The 12,779-nt window shown below is 43.0% G+C and overlaps 1 protein-coding gene across 1 annotated transcript; it reads left to right on the top strand.

Annotated features, from left to right (window-relative positions):
• On the top strand, positions 1-6,417 carry tbx22 (T-box 22). Its single transcript, XM_022752083.1, has 8 exons — positions 1-139; positions 557-812; positions 2,127-2,228; positions 2,344-2,518; positions 4,374-4,538; positions 5,327-5,391; positions 5,653-5,738; positions 5,834-6,417. Exons 1-8 carry the CDS (start codon positions 1-3, stop codon positions 6,379-6,381), a joined length of 1,536 nt encoding a protein of 511 aa, XP_022607804.1. The 3' UTR covers positions 6,382-6,417.
• The last annotated feature ends 6,362 nt before the right edge of the window (positions 6,418-12,779 follow it).

Here is a 12,779-nt window from a genome sequence, read left to right as displayed (position 1 = left end):
ATGCAGGGTCTGAGCTCCCGGGCTCACGCCTTTTCAGTGGAGGCGCTGGTGGGGAAACCCTGCAAGAGGATGAAAGTGTCGGAGGGACACGAGTCAAGTTCAGCCGGAGACACCGTCGGCGATACGAGCATCTTCACTGGTGAGACAGAAGGAAACTCCTGCTGGATTTTCAAGAACATCTCACTGCTTTTACATTCATTTTACGCACAAGCTCGAACAACAAAACGCACAACCACAGGCCACAGTATATTTTGTGTTTATTCTATTTTTACAATTTAATCTAATTTTATTTTTAATAGTTAAAATCCAAAATGATCAATTTCAATTCTATAAAGTTTTGTAAATATTCTCCATCCTGACAAACTGCAGCAACGTTCTGTTTCTATTTTATATAAAAATCAACAATTTTGGTTCAATATCTTTAATTTCACCAGTTTCTTCAAATTAAAACATTAAATTAAATTTCAGATAAATCATAAATGATTTTGGTAAACAATGCATGGATCACTTGGTTCATTTTCTCCACATCTCACTTCTATTCTTTTGCACTTTTCAGGCCTGCGCGAGTATCCGGTCAGCCTGGTGAAGAAAGCAGGTTCAACACAGAGTGGGGCGGAGGACACCTCCTGTGACCCGCAGAGACAGACTCTCGGGTCAGGGCCTGTGGAGCCTGACGGAGACGGAGGGGAGAACAAGCCGAAGGAGAACGACTGCCGCCCGGACAGAGAGGTCCGAGTAGAGCTGCAGGGCTCCGAGCTGTGGAAGAGATTCTATGAGATCGGCACCGAGATGATCATCACTAAAGCTGGGAGGTATGAAAGCTGCAGAGAAATTGGCTTTACACTGAACTCTAAGAACAGCCGAGACGTTGGTAAACACATTCAGGAAAGATATTTAAGACATTTAAGAGGCCATTACTTTTCTATCCTTCAGAACTTCCCAACTCCAAACTTATCTGACAAGAAGCAAGAGGAGCAATAACTATTTTACTATTTGAATTACTGGCTCTATAATACACAGGCTATCATTTGGCCGGTACGTTCTCAGGTTAATTATTCTAAACTGTCAAAACTATCACAGTCACAAAGTCTTTATATGGATTATTTAATTTTTTTAGTCATTTATTGCATCATATTTTTTTAAAAATAAAATAAAAATTACAAAAGTCAGTTTCCACATGAAAATCAGAGCAGGCCTCAGACGCTGCAGCCCGGGCCTCGCTGTGTAAACGGTTTTGACCTTTGAGTCTTTACTCTGTCTTTCATTTGCGACCCGTTGTGATTAAATGTTAGTTTCCGCGTTGAGGTGCCAAATATAAATGATACAATATAATCAGGCATTTACATAAACTGTTGTGTGGTGACACAGGTGCGCGGTTATCAGGCGCTTTGAAAGCGCTGAAGCTGAGCAGGAGTGAGGAGGGGGAAAAAAACGTTTTCTGAAGAAATGATTTGAACCACCGGTGAAGGCGTGGGGGTGCGCGTTTACCTTGTTGAAATATAATTCATTGATGTGCATTGTTTTGCTGATATTTTGAAATAGAAATGTGTCAAGTTTACAAAAGTAATAAGAGTAAATTTATATCGTTTGTTTAAGTAACTCAAATCTGGAAAATGATCGCATTTTGTCAAACTGAATTACGCTGTATTTTCCAGCTGCTGGAGACTAATAGAGATTAAAATAAGAGCTATAATCCAGGACCATCACCAGCACAATGAAACCTTTAGTCCGATTACACCAACTTTATTTGTGTTCAGATGGGTAACCATGTGCGTCCTCACTGTTTTTCCTCCAGTGATGAGTTATTGGGACATAACTACTTGCTGAAATCTAGGTTCCGTTTATTCAATTACCGAGAACACGCGCTATAAATCTCGGCAGTGAAGATGCCCTCGTGGCCCCTCGAGGTCCATGAACTTTCCTCTGAACTTGGCCGCTACAGGCAGGAAAGTTTCTGCCTCCGGTTTTTGCTGCCTGATCTCTTTCTGTCTCATTTTATGATGTGAAATCCATGAGGGGCGAAACACACTTCTACCCATTTTACGGAAGATAAAAAAAAAAAGATTTAATTTAAAATGGATAAAAAATGAGTCATTGCCCATTTCTCTCTTCTCTCACCTCCTCAGGAGAATGTTTCCGTCAGTGCGCGTCAAAGTGCGCAATCTGGACCCGTGCCAGCAGTATTACATCGCAATGGACGTCATGCCCGTGGACTCCAAACGCTACAGGTGTGTGTGTGTGTGTGTGTGTGTGTGTGTGTGTGTGTGTGTGTGTGTGTGTTAAATTATTCTAACTCAGTATCCATGTATTTGTTAATGTACTCACATGTATACACGCCCGCAGGTATGTGTACCACAGCTCGCAGTGGATGGTGGCTGGAAACACGGACCACTCCTGCATCTCTCCCCGGCTCTACGTGCACCCGGACTCGCCATGCGCAGGAGAGACGTGGATGCGTCAGGTCATCAGCTTTGACCGGGTCAAACTCACCAACAACGAGATGGACGATAAGGGACATGTAGGTAACACATCTGAGCATCTGCTTCCTCTTTATCTGTCCAACAGATAATGGATAAAGGATAAATGTTGTGTAGGCCTATACAGGTGAGACACATTAGTGAAAATGGTGGGACTGACTTTTATTGCTCATCACTATTCTTTACTGCTCTTCTGTTTTTTTAATGTCTTGATTTATAACAGGACACTTTAAAGACATTTTCTGAATATCTGACATTGTTATTGTGGGTAATTTGAGAGTTCACATAAGAAAAGATCATCACTTGGTGTGTACACTGGTATGAAACAGCAGCCACAGTCTTCCTTGGACTGCTGTCATACACATCTTGAACCACGTTGGGCGATTCTTCAGGATGGAAGGCCTGCGTGTCTTTTAGGGATAAAGGAAGTGGAAATCCTTCTCTGCTCCACAACCTCCAGTAAAAGTTCAGTTATGTGCAGATGTGACTGATGTGGTGACTGAGGGGGCTACAGGAGGCTTTCCACTTGATCCTGCTGTTTATAAAACCACCACTGAATTTAGTTGGTAGTGTGTATGGAGGATTCATTATTCTGGTGGATGACGAAGGAATGTAGAAACAGTGTTGGTGCCGCAGAGCTGAAACTAAAACAGACTCATAATCCGTGATGTTGTCGCGGTCAGTTCATAACCTTGTAACCGGCTGAGTTTGGTTTTAAACACTAATAAACAAGTGTTGATTATCTGACCTTTTATGACACTCCCACATATTTCTGTTTGCCAGATTAACTTTACTGCTTTGTGTATTTTAGGAAAAAAAAAAATCAGCATTCTATTTTGAAGTCCTGTTACAATATATATTCTTATTTGGCTTCGTCCTTAAAAGGTAAAAGTGCAGATTTAAAGACTTCAGAATGGCAGTGGTCAAACTGGTCATTTAATTTATTATTTTACTTTTTTAATTTTACAATATACTTCCCCAAATATACAAAATGAGAATAATAACAACACACCACAACAACTACACAATAAACTGTTAAATTAAATTTTAGGAAATCAGTTTTACTCAGATAAACTTCTTTTTGCAGTTTTTAGCCTCCAGCAAACATGATGAATTTTTATAAACATGTTAAATTAAAACCATATCATATTAATATCCACAAAATAGTTTGTTAATGTGAAACTATAAGTGAATGACATTTGATGTCATTTGTTAATTTAATTGTTGAATCGCACATTTTAGTTCCAGCTGTAGTTTTAATGTAATATAATGTTATTTGGCAGCGTATTATTTCATATATTCATATATCACATAATGTAGTTAATAAGTGGTGTAGATGAAGTTATTTCCACTGTGATATAACAACAGAGATTTAACAGACAGAGAAACAGTATGAGAGGCTGGATTCACAGTTCTTTGATTAATATCTTTAAAATGATTTGAAAATTCAAGTTTTGGCAAAACACACAAACTACTGGACGACTAACTATACACCCTGAGGCCGGAGCAATTAGTTGGTAAATCAGTTAGTCGATCAACAGATCAGCAGTTTGATGGATTAATTGTTAAATAACATAATATTTAACTTTACAAGCAAAAATGCCACATTTTCTCTGACTGCAGCCTCTCAGCTGAGGATTTGCTGCTTTTTTGTCTCATGTGGAAAGTGGATATCTGTGTTTAGACAAAAGCAGCAAACAGCTTTACTGTAGGAAACTGTGATGGATATTTTTCACTGCTGTCTGACATTTCACAGACCAAATGCTTCACTGAAAAACTGGTCTTCAGACACACTGATAATGAAAATAATTGTTAGTTGGAGCGCCCATAGATACAGATAGTTATAACTTTCAGATAATGATATAATAAGAGTCCCACCTTCATCTCTTGATACAGATTATTCTGCAGTCGATGCATAAATACAAGCCACGTGTGCACATCATCCGGCACGACCCTCGGATGGACTTGTCTCAGATCCAGTCGCTGCCTGCTGAAGGGGTGCACAGCTTCTCCTTCCCAGAAACGGAGTTCACCACAGTCACAGCCTATCAGAATCAACAGGTAAAAAACACCATCATCACTCAGGATAGTAAAAACTAGGGTTAAAAAAATGATGTGCAGTGAGGATATATTCAAAATGTTTAGTTAGTTAGTCGTCTAGTTTTTGTATATTGAAATAAAAACGAGTATTACTGAGTATTTGATCTTGCTAACTGACATTCTTTATCATTTATGTGACCAAAACATTCAAAAAGCAGATGTTCAGACTTTGTCATAGACGTAGTGATTGTTGTTATGACTCAGTCAACAGCTCAGGCCCGTTAGACCTCTCCTGAAAATGTTTTAATCTTCACATCATGAAAATGATGAGGCCCACTCCCCTGTGGTCTCAGCCCGATCATAAATTTGCAGTGTCCTGATTTTCAGCGGGGTCAGTTGCTCAGAGAGGGTGTGTGTGTTCCCGTGCAGGGGAGCTGACCCCAGTGTTGGCTACCATTCCTCCAGTAACAGAGCCGTCCGCGGGGACTGCCAGCTCTTTTCATCAGGGCTCATTTTACGATCAGCGAACGTATTATTACAGAAACTCAGTAACGAGCTGTGACTGGGCCGACTGCTGGAGTCCACAGCCCATTAAAGCACCAAATAAAACTGTACGACCCCGAACCCCCTTCTCCAAGAGCCCTGTTTGACATGGCCGATCGCCCTGGGTGCTGCTGGGAGACGCAGTCCCTGAGGGAGAGCTTTGCCACTCTCCACGCTGTTGTAAAGCTGAGCTCATTGTTAGCTTAACACGTCACCACTTGACACCTCCGCTCTAACGCCATGTCTGTCCCTCTCTCCTGGGCAAGATCACAAAACTGAAGATCGACAGGAACCCGTTCGCCAAGGGCTTCAGAGATCCAGGAAGGAACAGGTACAGAAAAACTCATCGAGCACCGACACTCACTCTAGCTCAGAGAGTACTCCACTGAAGGACCCAAGAGGGATTTAAGGTTCAACCACTGAAACCTGATGCCACATAAAACCTTCAAATGAAGTTGAGCTGTGTAGTGCAGAATTTCACACCTCTCAGAACCAACATTTAAATACCTGGAATAACATTTTTCAGTGCTTTTACAGTATATATATATGTGTGTGTGTGTGTGTGTGTGTGTGTGTGTGTGTGTGTGTACAGAGGGGTGTTGGATGGCCTATTGGAGTCATATCCCTGGAGAACTCCTCTCAGCTTGGACTTCAAGCCATTCACCATACAGCTCCAAGGTACTGTGCTGCAGCTCTCATAAATTCTCTCTCTCTCTCTCTCTCTCTCTCTCTTTTATATCTGTAATTCACGTTTCTGACTTCTCCTCCAACAGGGAGCTCAGGGTCACCAACCAGCAGTGTGAAGAGCCTCCTCCCTCTCTCCTCATCCTCATCCCTTCACCCGTTCTCCGTCTCCACGCTCTCCTGCCAGGACGCCGCTCTCCACACCCTGGCTCTCCCGCTCTACGGCAAGACCTCCATCACCTCACCCAGCACCTCCCCGCTGCCCGGCAGCAGAGCGTTCTCCTCCCTGGGAGCAGACAGACTGAGAAGCCTGCCCCCGCTCTCCCCGCTAACAGACCTCCCGCTCCTCTCTGCTCTGCAGGGGAAGAAACCTCCCCACTGTAGGGATCCCTGTCTTCACGGGTCTCCGGGGAGCCCCCCCTGCCTCATCCACCCCCACAGCCCCCTCAGCCCGCAGGGGCCTTCTCTCTTCCCTCATCTCTCTGACACTGCGGGGCCCTACTGTCTTTACCGCTACAGCCTCCCCCTGAACCCCCAACTCACAGCTATTTCCCGGCACGCCAAGCTCGCAGAAGACACCACAGACTGTCTGCTGCGCCAGTCTCCGTGGCACCCGACCACCAACCACTGCCTCTGACAGCTGGAACGCACTTGCAGGCTCTGGCCCATTGAGTATAACAAGCCAGAGCTTATTGCAACAAAACAGAGAGGGGTCATTCCCTTTGAGCAAGACTCAAAGGAGCAACAAACACAGAACTCTGGGGACGTTTCTGTATTTAAAAACTACTTTGTACACTGCAGCACAAAAACTGATCCAGAAGCAGACTGTGAGCAGGTCCTCTTCTCTATGCACACGCAACTAAACCCAAAGAGACCAACATTGGAGTAAACAGAATTGTAGGCAGGATGTAGATTTTTCTTTGCGACAGAAAGCAGCGTCTTGCTGCCTTAACTGCTTCACATGGTGTTACCAAAGAGCATCAGCAATAGGACCTGAGGTATGTAATGCAACTGTTAATGAACATGACTGTTAAACTGACCATAAGTGCCCATTAAAGTATGTTTCATATATTTTGTTCAGATCATGCACCAGCATTCAAAATGTTCTTCTCCCTCACATACAGCGTGTATAAACAAAATGAAAGTTTCCCATGTTTTCTAGTTGTATTGACATAAATATACACTGTATTTCGAAGTAAGCAGAAACACATGAGCAACAGGAAATGATTTCTAATGAGAACTGATACAGAAATCTCCTCTTCTGTAATTATCAAGTGGTATTCACTGAAACTGAACAAAAGTGTGTTTTGTGTTCTTCGATCTCTAAACTCAGCTGAATCCCAGTGTCAGGCTTGGCCGCGCCTGACTAATAACATGAGCTCATCAGGTCTTTCTGTGATTTTAGGGGAAGAACAACAGCTGCCAGGATTCAGGCGGCCAGTTTCCATTCCTGTACTTTATTACCAATAATAGGACTAATCAGAGACGCATGGAGGTGAAACGGTTATTCTATAGAGGCCTTTATTAGCCGCAGTCTGTAACAAGACTGGAACAAGGCTCCTTGCGGTGTAAAATGGACTAAAGCAGCCGTGTCATCATTATTGTAGTCACTGTTGTAACATTGTTCCAGGATCAACAGTAAATCAATACCGCTGTGTGAAGACTCGACTTTCGGACACATGTGGAGGGCCCTCTGAAAAGAAAATTCTAGTGGGCCATGAGGAACAGAGAGTCGGTGCCGAACGAAAACCTCTCACTACTGCGGGGCCAACATAACGCCGTGTTTTTCTGTCCATACCGAAGGGGGGCACGCCCGTTCAGCCGCTGATGTGATAATTCCTGCCTTCAGCTCCGACTCAAAACCCGGCACCATCCCTCCCTCCTCTCCTCTCCTCTCTCTCTCCCTCTCCCTCAGCAGAGCTAGGAACAGCGGTTTAGGCAAAGCGGGGGGAAATGGCCTGTTTCCCGACAAACGGTCATAACCAAACAGCAATTTACTTGTCATGGCCAAGCATGGCAGCGAGTTAATACGCGCTGGACGTGGAAATAGCAGGAAGGAGTTAATTGAGGAACTCGGTGCAGGGGATGGCCCGTGTTTCAGCGAGCGGTCAGGTGCGCCATCAAACAGCCTGGCCTTTGTCTGCAGACAGACTTAATCTGTGCTGGTTATTTGATACGGTCTGTCATTTCCATGTTTGCCAATGTAGGACAATCATTTTAAACTCCCAACTAATTCCTGATCTTTCAGTTAGACAAATTGCTTTCATACCAGGAGGGCTGAACTTTGCACCTGCCACTCTCCAATAATGCAGACACACACACACACACACACACACACACACACACACACACACACACACACACACACACACACACACACACACACACACACACACACAGCACCTGCCACTATTAGTGCATAAACACTAGTATGCTTTAAATAACATAATGGAAGATTAGCTTTAGACTGGGGTGTTTGTGTATACCTGTGCACACACACACACACACACACACACAAATGGTGTATGATGAAAGTTACAATGTCAACTTACAACTGTCTTTTTAGTAAAAGGAACAGTTTAACATTTTGGGAAAGAGCCTTATTCGCTTTCTTGCAGAGAATTAGATTAAACACTCTCATATCTGTACATCAAATAGAAACCTACAACTAGCACCTGGTTATCTTATCTTAGCAAGATAGGTGAAACAGCTAACCTGGTTCTGTTTGAAGGTAAATATGCCTAACAGCACCTCCGCAGCTCACTAAATAACGTTATATGCATTTGTTTTCATTTTTTCAAAAACCAATGTTTAGAAATGAGAGTGATGAGCAGTTTCTCAGCTATGTGCAATAAGTCCCTCATTGTTAGACTTTGTTGATTAAACAGAGCTAAATATTAACTGTTAATTAGGGAGCTTTAGAGGTGCTGTTGGATGGATTCTGTTGCTGGTGGGCAGGGCCTTGTATCCAGTTTTTATGACAGGCTAAACGGCTGCTGGATGTAACTTCATATTTTCAGATTAGAGTGATATTGATCTTCTTATCTAATTCTCTACAAGGGAAAAGAAATATTTTAAATATATTTGCTACTATTCCTTATTAATGATCTTTCTTGCCTGAGCAAAATCTGTTTCTGTCTTGTTTAAGAACTTGTTAGACCCCAAAGCTGGTTGAAAATGACTGTTGAGTTAACCTTTTATCAGCCTGTCGATGATTAACCGCGCTGTTCGTCCACCCGTGTTGTTAATTTGCTTGGTAAGGTGTCAACATAATCCTCTTGAAGGTGGTGGCTGAAATAACATGGAAACTGTGCTGATTCAACTCTGCAATAACACAGGGAGGGAAGTTTCTGGGCCGCTCCAGAGTGATTGACAGGTAGTAAAGGGAGGGAAATTTGACCCTGAAGTCATTTGTTTCCAATCATGTGAAATGGCATCCTGAAACAGGAGAGAGGCTCAGCAGAGAGTCAGGACGTGTAAATATACTCTGCCTTCATTAGATTAACATACACCACACACACACACACACACACACACACACACACACACACACACAGACACATGTCAGTTATCTCCTAATAATAGCTGCCTTACACTTGCTCACAAGTACTGCTATGTACATACACACATTAACACACACACACATGCGCACAAGCACACGCACGCACACAAACACACACACACACACACATAACACACACAACACACAACACACACACCTACACACACACACACACACACACACACACACACACACACACACACACACACACACCTTTTCCTATTCAGCTTCATGCCCTCCAGCCTTGCTCGCATTTTGGCTCTGAGTCGCTCGTGAAGGTTTATACTGGACGCTATTTTCTCTGCAAACTCAATAAAAGCTGGTTATTTATCAGGTCAGATTATGGGACGTGACTGAGCTCAGCTGTAAAGTTTAAAGTGAAACCAGCTGTGGCTGAAATTGAATTACACTGAGTGAGTAATGTGAAAAGCAAGGGCAGTTTAACAGTTATTAAGCGCTCTTCTACTGCCCTATCAAGCAGGCATACGCTGCACTAAATTTTGCCTCATTGTGAAAGTTCCTTCCTCTCCTGTCTTTTCCTCTTCCCCCCACTCCTCTCCTCTCCTCTCCTCTCCTTGCCTCTCCTCACTGTTTCCATTTTATCCTAAAGACATCCTCTCTTGCTGAAAACATCAGCCCGAGCCTCTGTTGTGATCAGCATTAGATCACGGATGCGCTGACGGAACCAGGAGCCGCGGCGTGTTTTTTTGAATGTGCGTGTATTCATACTCCTTGCTGTATGTCCACATGTGTGTGCAGACAGGGGTCACTGGGGCCTTACACAGGCATGTGCTCCCTGACAGGCCCCTGTCTTACAGGAGCAGAGGTTAGATGAGTGTAGGACAAACAGCTTTAACATATGGCCTGGCACCTGGCCTGCATGTTTTCATGTGTGTGTTTTGGGGTTTCCTCTAAGAGCTCCATCTGGGCCTCACACTCATCTCATTCATCAGAGAAAGTGTTAATGATCCAAACAGCTCTCGCACTTTCCCTCACACCTTACCTTTCCTTTTTCATACATACATACGACTGATTAATAAAATATGATGTGCTGATTTAAGATTAAACTAAAAGTAGGAAGTCCACTTCAACACACTAATATGGAAACTGCCGGGGGGCTTTCTGTATGATGAAGTTTCCATGGGTGAAGAAAAACATGCTGCGTAACAATGCATTTTTGGCTGATGCAGTGGGTTTTTAAATAGTTTATTTATCCTAAGATCAAGGAAAAATGTCACCTAATCATTCAGTTTTCCTCAAAATAATTATCACTGCATTTTGAAATACACAGTTTTCTCTGGACCATGACACTTTGACTCTTTAAGTACAAAGTAAGATTCTGAATGCAGGACTTTTACTCATGGTGGAGTATTTCTACATTGTAGTATTGCTAATTTTACTTCAGTAAATGGTCTAAACATTTCCTCCACTAACTTTTATTTGAAAGCTATAATTACTTTGCTACTTTGCTTTCCACTGCTTTGTAGGTTGAGATTTTAACACTTACAGCATGAGCATGTTTGACAAGGGCCGCTCTGCCTCCATAATGATTACTTTTACTTTTATTATTACAGTATAATTTAAGTACATTTTTGCCAATAATAGTTACATCTTCTTATTTGCAATTTACCATTTTACATTAGGTAAACAATCTCAATATTTATTTTACTTGAGACATATGATGAACACGATAATTTGAACATTACAACCATGTATTTATATGCCTCTGTAAAACCTGAATCCACCATAGGTTTAATGTCAAACATCGCACAAATTATTGTGATTTACTGATGGCCATGGTTGATGTAATCCAATTACTTTTTCCTTTCTTGTTCAGCTGAGTGTTTTGTCATCAATGGAGCTGTGTGTTAAAAGCACAGGGTGGCTGGGAGAAGGCTGTCAGCACTCAGCTTATGACCAGCAAACACAACACACACTCTGACCCGGCCTGTCCATCACACAGGGCCATCCCGAGAGAGAAAGAAAGAGTGAGAGAGAGAGAGAGTGTGTGTGTGTGTGCTAATTCCTTCCCCTGTCTTATGGACCAAAGGGGGACTCTACAGGTGCATATACGTGTGTGTGTGAGAGACAGAATAAGAGCGTTAGAGGGAGGCCCTCTCTGGCATTGGTTTTATTTAATACAAACCTATAAATCAACCCTTCTGGAACAAGAGATGTGAGATATTCTTTTTCTCTTTGCCCCTATCTCTGACAGTGGGATAGATCGTTCTTACCTCTTTTTGTTTCCTGTGTATGACAGGTTATCACTCCTGGGACAGATAAAGAGAGAGGGGGGAAAAGGAAAGAGATGGCGAGTGATTGAGTGAGAATGATGCTCCGTGGCTGATGTATCGGATGGCAGATGAGGGGCTGGGGTGAGGGAACTGGGTGGAGAGAAAAGAGTGATTTAACGCTGGCCTATACTCTCCTCTCCTCTTATCCCTGCCCTGCTTCTTTCATGTCTCAGCCCAGGGTCAACCTGCCTGCTGCCCCAGATGGTGCTGTCTGTCTGGGCTGCCCTCTACAGGATGTGCCCCTCTCACCCCCACAACTACAGACCTGTACTCGCTTAATTGATTTCAGGGGAGAAGGCCCTCTCTCTCTTCTGTTTCACACACACACACACACACACACACAGACAGCTTGCCAACAGCTAGTGCCCCCAGTGTACACACACATACACGCGGCTGGCGCTGTGTGCTGTCAACGCTAATTCAATTTGAGACGCGGCAGTGTGACTAACAGGAGACCTGCAGAGTGTTTTACCATATGCATCACACACACACACACGCACACACGCACACACGCACACACACACACACACACACACACACACACACACACACACACACACACACACACAGAGCTCTGTTACATCCATGGTATAATAATAATGTAATTCCAGAGTTATAAATCCGATTAATAGATCTCCTCTTCCTGTTTCCCTCATTATCAGGAGACAATCATCTTGTCAACAACTACAGAGCGTCACCTCATTAACTAACTTAGAATTAACTTACACAACCAGCCACGTGGAACACACTGTAGTTACAGCATATTCAACAAATCTATAATAGCTAGGTGAAGTTTAAGGTTTCAGGTTACAAGGGAGTAAATACTATAAATTATTTAACTATCATTACTTCTGATTTGAACTGCACAGTGTGCTGTATTTTTCAGATTCAATTCAGAGCAAATCTATGGGAGATAAATATTACAGGTGAGACTATTAAAAAATGAGGAAGGAACTCTCCCTGTTCTCCCTCTTCCTGAAGTTATGTTCCACCCATAGACTGTGTATAAAGATGGATATAGCCTCCGTGAGGTCACCCATATAGGTTCAGAAGGACTTCTGACTTGACTAACTCCCGACTAAGTACCGAAAGTGATTGATTTGCTTTTGATGCCATGCAAGTGGCCATTTGCAGTTTTTGGCACTTCTGTGTTGGCTTCATTTTTTCAGTCACAGATGT

This window comes from Seriola dumerili, unplaced genomic scaffold (genome assembly GCF_002260705.1).
Source record: "Seriola dumerili isolate Sdu_G_001 unplaced genomic scaffold, Sdu_1.0 BDQW01000161.1, whole genome shotgun sequence".
NCBI lineage: Eukaryota > Metazoa > Chordata > Actinopteri > Carangiformes > Carangidae > Seriola > Seriola dumerili.
The sequence above is the reverse complement of the archived record's forward strand: the minus strand, read 5'-3'. Positions and strand labels throughout refer to the sequence as shown.

What these genes read in the sequence shown, in the direction of transcription:
- tbx22 (XM_022752083.1), top strand. Translation starts at nt 1, where the DNA reads ATGCAGGGTCTGAGCTCCCGGGCTCACGCCTTTTCAGTGGAGGCGCTG. An exon ending in ATCATCACTAAAGCTGGGAG is followed by an intron (nt 813 to 2,126) that starts GTATGAAAGCTG and finishes TCACCTCCTCAG; the next exon opens with GAGAATGTTTCCGTCAGTGC. An exon ending in GTGGACTCCAAACGCTACAG is followed by an intron (nt 2,229 to 2,343) that starts GTGTGTGTGTGT and finishes ACACGCCCGCAG; the next exon opens with GTATGTGTACCACAGCTCGC.